The sequence below is a fragment of the Oncorhynchus kisutch genome, linkage group LG15, assembly GCF_002021735.2.
Source record: "Oncorhynchus kisutch isolate 150728-3 linkage group LG15, Okis_V2, whole genome shotgun sequence".
NCBI classification, from domain to species: domain Eukaryota; kingdom Metazoa; phylum Chordata; class Actinopteri; order Salmoniformes; family Salmonidae; genus Oncorhynchus; species Oncorhynchus kisutch.
The window spans coordinates 70,094,397-70,104,205 of NC_034188.2; the positions used below are offsets into that span (position 1 = coordinate 70,094,397).

Consider the following 9,809-nt stretch of genomic DNA (forward strand, 5'->3'; position numbering starts at 1 on the left):
CCCTGAACAATATGCCAACATATTTGAGTGAAGCGAGAATACTGTAGCGCTAGGTCAGGTTGGAATGTCTCTTTCATATGTAAATGTTGCTCAACTTCAGAATAAATGTATTACCTTCTCATATTGTATTAAGTTGTAATTTTATGATACTGTAGATGTCTATTGGAACAAAATGGATCCACCCCTGTCCTAAATTTACTGGACTTTGAACTTCTAATTCCTGACATCAGACTACAAACTTTGAAAGCCAATAACCAAAGGGAGAGCAAATGTTTGCTTCTTCTTTGACCAAGGGCAGTGTCAGAGCCCTGTAAAAAACAGACAGGAGAACTGCCCATCTCTGCTTGGTTGTAACTGCGTGGGAGAAGTCCGTTTTCCATTTCAGTTTTCACATCACATTTGAAGTACAAGTAATCTACATCTTGCAGTCTCATCTGTGTGTGTCTTTGCACATATTCCTGACTAAGGTAATAGTAATTAGGTCATAACTACTGTGTGAAACTTTACAAACTTAAGGGTGTCTCGTTTTCCCTCACTGTGGTTTACAAAGGTGTTGCTGTTGCACATTTCCCTAGTATGTACTTAGACCTTATCATAGAGAGAAAAGCCTAACTTAGCAGGGAAATGGTGGCCTCTGTAGAAGGTGCATTTTCATATCTCATTTGCATTGTCATAGAGGGAACGATGCTTGATTCTGGCAACACAACCTTCTTAGAGTATCTGTGCCTTTCAAAGATTAATCCTGGTTTTCATTTGTGCCACAAAGTTGGCTTGGCCCCCAAAAAACATTAAAGGGACCTTTGTGGAGGGCCTTTTACAGAGAGCTTAATTTCAAATGCCTTTTAATCTGCTTTAATCCGTAGCAGAGATCACATCATTAAAATAGATTTTGGAGGGGGAAAGTATTTGTATAACTTTGTATCCTGTCCACCTTGATTATTGATTTAACTAAATAAATTGACAGATTTGTTAGAAAAAGGCCCTGCCTTTCACACATACAGTATCACAGGTGCAATGGAAGTAATAAAATAGATAATTTATATTATATAAAGATGATATAATCTAGCTAATTCAATAAAATTACTAAGCATGGAACAGCTTAATAACCATCCTGTTTGTCAGTGTGGTTATTACCAGAACACTGCCCTTTGCCAAAGCCATTGCATCATCCTACCTAAAAGCCTGATCAAAGGTCATTTGCAATGTCCAACTCCAATATAAGCTTATCTAAAGCCACTTAATGTCAAAAATCATCTGTCTCAGAACCCTAATTACAACACTGCAAGGAAGACAACAAAAAACTTTTTTTTTTCTCCCCTGGCCAAGGAAAATGTTGATGGTTCTTGGGAATAGAGATTAATATGTAAAGCTGCAATACAAATTGATCACGGATGATGCTTCATGTTATGTGCAGTGTCTGTGCTGATGTGTGGTGTGGTTAGTATTGTGACATTTCAATCTGCTGATTATATTTAGCAAAAAACAAGACTCATGAACATTAATTCATTGCATACCATTCTCCAGTGATAAAATGTGTCCGACATATGTCATCTAGTGGTAGACACTAACAAGCGTTTTTCTTTCCTTTCCATTTCAGGTTGGCATTAAAAGGCAATATGGCTGACCGGTGGCTTCAAACGCTCTCAATGGCCAATGGATACCATCAGCAATCCAGCATTTATATGTAATTCATCGTAACAAGGATGAATCATCAGCCTTCCTACCTTAAAGGGGAAATTCACACATTTTAACATGTGGCATTATTTTTACTTTTTCTGTGCTTGTAGTTGATCCCCCTCCAAATATAAAAAAAACAATGTTTTGTTATAGAGAGAAAATTGATTGTCACTTTGACTACAATGCAGTATGAAAATGTGTCTAAAATATGTTATAAAATGCTCAAAAACACTCCAGACCATCTCATATTACATCAGAATCTCATTCTGGATGTCTCTACACTCAATCCTTGTTTTTTTCCCCCACTGTTCAATAAATTCATGTTTGATTGATGCTATTTACAGCAACAAAATTATGCAAATATGGATTTATGGGACAGTGGACATTTCTCTCAAATTGAGTGCAGAGACATTATACAGAATAAGATTCTGATTTAAAGCGTTTCATAACATGCTTCTTTCTACACATTTTCATAATGCATTGTAGTCTTTAGCAAGTGATGAGAGCAAAATGTGATTTCCAATTTTCTCTCTAACAAAACTAAATATATAAAAAACAGTTTGGGCGATCAACAGAAGCACAGAAAGAGTGAAGATAAGGCCACATGTAAAAATGGGTGAACTTCCCCTTTAAGGTAGGAAAGCTGATTATTCATCCTTGTTATGACCAATGACTTATATAAACCCTGGATTTCTATTTGCTATGCATTGGCCATTGAGAGGCTTTGAAGCCACCTGTCGGCCATATTGGCGATCCCTGGTAAGAGCAGTCCTCCATAGGAATAAATGGAATTCTACAATATTTCAACTAAATGTTATGTATTTGACAAAATTGTATATAAGTATTTTTGTGGATTTTTAAAATGTGTTTTATTGAACATTTATTAATCTAGGCAAGTCAGTTAAGACCAAATTCTTATTTACAATGACAGCCTACCAAAAGGCAAAAGGCCTCCTGCAGGGACGGGGGCAAAAAAATTACTAAATAAAATATAGGACAGAACACAAATCATGACGAGAGTGATGCCACAACCCTAGATAAAGAGAGACCTAAGACAACAACATAGAAAGGCAGCAAAACATGACAACACAGCAGGGTTGCAACACAGCATGGCAGCAGCACAACATGGTAGCAGCACAAAACATGGTACAAACATTATTGGGCACAGACAACAGCACAAAGGGCAAGAAGGTAGAGACAACAATACATCACGCAAAGCAGCCACAACTGTCAGTAAGAGTGTCCATGATTGAGTCTTTGAATGAAGAGATGGAGATAAAACTGTCCAGTTTGAGTGTTTGTTGCAGCTCGTTCAAGTCGCTAGCTGCAGCGAACTGAAAAGACGAGCGACCCAGGGATGTGTGTGCTTTGGGGACCTTTAACAGAATGTGACTGGCAGAACGGGTGTTGTATGTAGAGGATGAGGGCTCCAGTAGATATCTCAGATATGGGGGAGTGAGGTCTAAGAGGGTTTTATAAATAAGCATCAATCAGTGGGTCTTGCGACAGGTGTACAGAGATGACCACTTTACAGAGGAGTATAGAGTGCAGTGATGTGTCCTATAAAGAGCATTGGTAGCAAATCTGATGTCCGAATGGTAAAGGATATCTAGCCACTCGAGACCACCCTTACCTGCCAAGCTATAAATTACATCTCTGTATTCTAGCATGGGTAGGATGGTTATCTGAATCAGGGTTAGTTTGGCAGCTGGGGTGAAAGAGGAGCAATTTACGATAGAGGAAACCACGTCTAGATTTAACTTTAGCCTGCAGCTTTGTTATGTGCTGAGAGAAGGACAGTGTACTGTCTAGCCATACTCCCAAGTACTTGTATTAAGTGACTACCTCAAACTCTAAACCCTCAGAGGTAGTAATCACACCTGTGGGGAGAGGGGCATTCTTCTTACCAAACCAAATTACCTTTGTTTTGGAGGTGTTCAGAACAAGGTTAAGGGCAGAGAAAGCTTGTTGTACACTAAGAAAGCGTTGTTGTAGAGCGTTTATCACAAAATCCAGGGAGGGGCCAGCTGAGTATAAGACTATCATTTGCATATAAATGGATGAGAGAGCTTCCTTCTGCCTGAGCTATGTTGTTGATGTAAGTGAGAAGAGAGTGGGGCCTAGGCACGAGCCTTGGGGTACTCTCTTGCTGACAGGCAGTGGCTGAGACAGCAGATGTTCTGACTTTATACACTGCACTATTTGAGAGAGGTAGTTAGCAAACCAGACCAAAGACCCCTCAGAGACACCAATACTCCTTAGCCAGCCCACGAGATTGTCCACTGTTTCAAAAGCTTTGGCCAAGTCAATAAAAATAGCAGCTCAACATTGCTTAGAATCAAGGGCAATGGTGACGTCATTGAGGACCTTTAAGGTTGCAGTGACACATTCATAACCTGAGCGGAAACCAGATTGCATACCAGAGAGAATACTATAGACATCAAGAAAGCCAGTCAGTTGATTGTTGACAAGTCTTTCCAACACTTTTGATAAACAGGGCAAAATAGAAATAGGCTTATAACAGTTAGGATCCACTTGATCTCCCCCTTTAAATAAAGTAGTGGGGACAGTAACATTAGTACTCTCAAAAAAATACTTGAAGGTAAATTTTGTATATAGTTTTTAATTGTAATGTTTAGCTCACATAATGTAATTTTAAAGTATGCATTAAGGTGTCTGTAATAGAATAATCATATAAAAAAACGAATGTAGACGTTAATAAATACATTTCTTATAGCTTCCAAAATAGTTTTACGCTTGAAGAGAAGTGCCAATATGGTTGCCCGGTGGCTTCAATACAGCGCCCCCTGTTAGTCATCTAGGGTTAATACACATCATTGGTTATGACATATCAGAGCAACATCATTTGTACCAAAGGGATGTTCTGCTCTACTATCTTGCATCACTCTCCCATGTTGGGTTACATATTATTCCACTGAAAACCCAGTCCAAGTAGGTTTCTATTGCACATAACTCTGGCTTTTGAGCACCATGTGTGAATCAGTGTACATTGAGATCGCAAGTCTGCACACAACAAAATGGATTAGATGTATTAATATTTACATTTGTGATAAGAAACTCAATATAAAAAATAAGTTAATTGTGGTCATGTCAGATCAGTCAACCAGTGCAGTCCCACTGGTCAAAGACCTCAATTCAACGTCTATTATACGTTGGTTCAACATTATTTGATTTGATTTGATTGAAATTATGTAGAAACAGTGTTGATTCAACCAGTGTGTGCCCAGTTGATTGTTTTTGTAAGGGGATTTCCCTAAGTCAGTCAGCCCCTTCTTTATTCTAGCTATCATGTGATTTCACAAGAGGTTGGTGGTACCTTAATTGGGGAGAACGAGCTTGTGGTAATGAATGGTATCAAATACATCAACCACATGGTTTCCAGGGGTTTTATGCCATTACATTTGCTCCATTCCATCCATTATTATGAGCTGTTCTCACCTCAGTAGCCTCCAGTGTGTGATGTACAATAGTCCTATGAATCTGCAGCCTCTGTCCTCTCAATCTCCTGAAGTGAAAGCAGAGGCTCAGAATTCTGATAGTTTGATGACAGTTTTGTCCTTGGAAAACAGGATGCCTCTTCCAATCTATTGCTAGTACTGTGCATGTTGCAATCAACTTTAGCAGCATCTTTTTCATCCATGTCCTCCAAGTCTACAAAGGAAAGCACAAAGAGGTTATTCAGCCATAGATTTGAACGTGTCTCTAGTTGTTGTTGACAGATTACTCTTTGTCAACAACCACACAGACTCTTAATAATAGCTGAAGAATTGTACCAGACTTTTACTACTCACACTTCAGCACTGTCTTGTACACCTGTGTGTAGCCTCGCTCTGGGTTCTTGCTCAGGTCTTTGTAGTAGTAAAAGCGTAGCTCCTTTGGGTACTGAGAGTAAGACAGGTTGAGGACCAGGGGAATGATCCGGTTGGACATGGGCCCCTCAGACAGTGCCTGGTGCATCATGTACTGGCACCAGTCATCCAGCAGGAAGTTGGGGGTGATCAGAAGGGCCCAGCAATGGCTGCTCTGCACAGCCTGGCATAGCTCGGTGGGGATGGCACCCCCCACGCTGGCGTCACGTTGCCGCAGGAAACAGCGCAGGCCACATGCCGGTTTCTCCAGGTAAGTGGCCAGACGGATGGCTTCTTCGATGTCCACAGGGCTATGGCACACACACAAGTCGTAGGTCTGGCTCCAACGAATCATAGAGCTCAGAAAAGGTGGTGGTGGGTTAGGAGTGGAGGTGGTAACCAATGATGAGGCACCATCGACAGAAGGGGATGGAGTCCTGACCTGTACATGTGGAGAGGAGCTGCTCTGTGGAGACTCTTTTTTCACTAAGAGTCGACGGAACCAACCTGAAACAAGAGGATTAAACATGGGTTCTTTCCAGTGGTGCAAACTACTTAAGTAAAAATACTTTAAAGGACTACATAAGTAGTTATTTTGGGTATTTGTATTCTATTTAACTATTTCTATTTTCTATTTTACTTTTACTTCACTACATTCCTAAAGAAAATAATGTAATTTTTACTCCATACATTTTCCCTGACAGCCAAAAGTACTTGCTACATTTTGAATGCTTAGCAGGACAGAAAAATGGTCCAATTCATGCAGTTATCAAGATAACATCCCTGATCATCCCTACTTCCTCTGATCTGACCAATGCACTAAACACACATGCTTCGTTTATAAATGATGTCTGAGTGTGCCTTGGCTATCCGTAAATAAAACAATAACAAGAAAATAGTTCCTTCTGGTTTGCTTAATATAAGACATTTTAAGTGATTTATACTTTTACTTTCGCTTACTTAAGTAATTTTAGCAATTACATTTACTTTTTATATTTAAGTATATTTCAAACCAAATACATTTACTTTTAGACTTTTACTCATAGTATTTTACTGGGTGACTTTCACTTTTACCTGAAACATGTTCTATTAAGTATGACAATTGGATACTTTTTCCACCACTGGTTCTTTCACATCATAACTGTTTATCAAAACAGGCATGTTTATATCCAATTTGTGAATAGATGTTCTTTTTGTTAAGTTGATCATCTACAAACAGTACATGTGGTTTAGGAAAAATGTATTTCAACTTACCGTACATGCTCTTGACATCATTCTCCAGACTATTGCGATGTTGTACCTCCAATAAGAAAAACTGTACTGTAATATCCTTCGCATTTGATTTTTTTCTTTCTTTTAATAGATGTGCTGCTCTGTATACACACTAAGCACTTAACAGAGTTGATCACATAAAACATTAATTCTCATTATTGAAGCAAAACAGAAAAGTTAAATACATTAACTACAAAAAATGTCATAAAACACACCAAAGGGTTCCCTGATACTCCCAGCAGAAAAAGAGGAAGCTGAATCTGTAGCAGCTGCAGCTCACTGTTTGTCTAAATGTCTTGATTCCCAAAAGGCACAATGTCTCTCATTAAATTGCAATATAGATACGTTTTTTGTCCATAGTGCAGGGCAGGAGAGGTCTAGCCTATAGACTAAAAATAATCCAACTGTAGCATGTTTTCTAACGTAGGCTATTTGATCGTCCATCCGTCCAACTGCAAATTCATTATTCTTGTCTGGGTTAGAATCAAATCATACAGTAGGTAATCAAATATTTTAGGGAACTATGTACGCTACAGGAAGGAAGTCATGCAGTTACCCTTTTAGCCACAACTTTCACAGACAAGCTGTGGCACAACGTGTGATGTATAGCTGTTTAATGGTCCGTCATGCATGTAGGCTACTATATTTATTTCTCAATTTTAACACCACAAGCCATAGTGATAGTAGCCTATTATGTTATGAATACAGACCAAAACCTCTCATCAGCAAAAGTGTTTTGTAGTCAGTGTGTGTCCTTTTAGTGGTTAAGAACATCCATCTTTCAACCAAATGTCAGTCTTTCAAGGAGATTGACACACCACTAAGTGCATAATATGACACAACCTACTTTTGTAAAGTGAGAAAATTACAAAAGAATGTACGTTTCCATGTGTGATTGGTAAAATAACTCTAAAATGGCCTAAGCCTTTAATAAATGACAGACACTTCATCAGAAAGATGGATTTAGCACCTTGTCCAAGAGGACAAACATACTGTAAGCTTTAAAAGTGAGGTCTGCACAACGCATCACCGGGGGCAAACTACCTGCCCTCCAGGACACCTACACCACCCGATGTTACAGGAAGGCCATAAAGATCATCAAGGACATCAACCACCCGAGCCACTGCCTGTTCACCCCGCTATCATCCAGAAGGCGAGGTCAGTACAGGTGCATCAAAGCTGGGACCGAGAGACTGAAAAACAGCTTCTATCTCAAGGCCATCAGACTGTTAAACAGCCACCACTAACATTGAGTGGCTGCTGCCAACACACTGACACTGACACTGACTCAACTCCAGCCACTTTAATAATGGGAATTGATGGGAAATGATGTAAATATATCACTAGCCACTTTAAACAATGCTACCTTATATAATGTTACTTATCCTACATTATTCATCTCATATGCATACGTATATACTGTACTCTATATCATCGACTGCATCCTTATGTAATACATGTATCACTAGCCACTTTAACTATGCCACTTTGTTTACATACTCATCTCATATGTATATACTGTACTCGATACCATCTACTGTATCTTGCCTATGCTGCTCTGTACCATCACTCATTCATATATCCTTATGTACATATTCTTTATCCCCTTACACTGTGTATAAGACAGTAGTTTTGGAATTGTTAGTTAGATTACTTGTTGGTTATTACTGCATTGTCGGAACTAGAAGCACAAGCATTTCGCTACACTCGCATTAACATCTGCTAACCATGTGTATGTGACAAAGAAAAATTTGATTTGATTTGATTTGAATTTTGGAGCAAAGAAAAGGGGAGAGGAGAAACTTTCCTTGGCTAGGGATAGGCCTACATGTCAGTATTGTATGTGAGTTGATCCCATAGCAGTAATTGTAGTACCATAGAACCATCTGATCTGCAACCAGATTTGTGTTTTGCATTGGACATAGCTCATTTACAGATGGAAGAGGAAGCGAAACACCCCACTCGCAGGTGGGAGGCCAGAGGGATGGTATTTTCTTGCTCTCCATGTCATCACAAAACTAATAGTGTGTATTCGGGGGGAATGTGCATGGTGGAGACCTGGTTTGGACTTTCCACCGTAGTGGCACCTAAGGAAACACCTACACACCTCCCTGAGCACTGACGGGACAATCCCTTGAAAGCCCTCTGTTGCCACGAATAGTGGGATCATGCGAAGCCAACCAGTGAATCATCAACACAACAGGGAACGCAGGAGAGTCGATTAGGAAGAGACTAATTCGCTCCCTATGACTCTCCGATGTTATCATAGTGAGCGGAGCTGTGACCTCCCTAATTAGCCCCGACCCCAAAGGACGACTGTCTAAGGCATGTATAGGGAAGGGAACATCCACAGACACAATAGGGATCCCTAATCTCATAGCAAAGGAACGGTCGATAAAGTTCCCAACTGCGCCTGAATCTACTAGCGACTTATGCTGGGAACGTGGGGAAATCTCGGAAATTCGAGCGACAACCACGTGTGCAACAAGGAGCTCTGGGTGAGTGGTGTGCCTACTCACCAACACTCCGCCTGATACCTCTACCTCCTGGGGATGGATCAGGAGAGATGGGGGATGGAACTGACGGACCCCGATCAGGAAGTCCGCGGGAAGCCAGCAGGTTATCCAACCGGATCGATAGCTCCACCAGCTGGTCCAGTGTAAGGGTGGTGTCCCTGCAGGCTAGCTCCCGACGAGCGTCCTCTCGTAAGCTACACCTGTAGTGATCGATCAGGGCCCGCTCATTCCATCCCGCGCCGGCCGCCAGAGTTCTAAAGTCCAGCGCAAAATCTTGAGCACTCCTCATCCCCTGACATAGATGAAATAGGCGTTCCCCCTGCCGCTCTCCCCCCAGGTGATGATCGAATACCGCCCTGAAACAGCGGGCGAACTCCTCATAATCATCCAACGTCTGACCTTCCCTGCCCCAGATGGCGTTGGCCCATTCCAGAGCTTTACCGTTCAGACAGGAGATGAGGGCACTCACTCTCTC

At 40.7% G+C, this 9,809-nt stretch overlaps 1 protein-coding gene across 1 annotated transcript; it reads right to left on the reverse strand.

Annotated features, from left to right (window-relative positions):
• Positions 1–1,021: 1,021 nt before the first annotated feature.
• tirap (toll-interleukin 1 receptor (TIR) domain containing adaptor protein) lies at positions 1,022–7,838 on the reverse strand. The gene is made up of 3 exons (XM_020503408.2): positions 6,801–7,838; positions 5,490–6,053; positions 1,022–5,349 (listed from the first exon to the last, which is right to left on the reverse strand). Exons 1-3 carry the CDS (start codon positions 6,805–6,807, stop codon positions 5,171–5,173), a joined length of 750 nt encoding a protein of 249 aa, XP_020358997.1. The 5' UTR covers positions 6,808–7,838; the 3' UTR covers positions 1,022–5,170.
• Between the last annotated feature and the right edge of the window lie 1,971 nt (positions 7,839–9,809).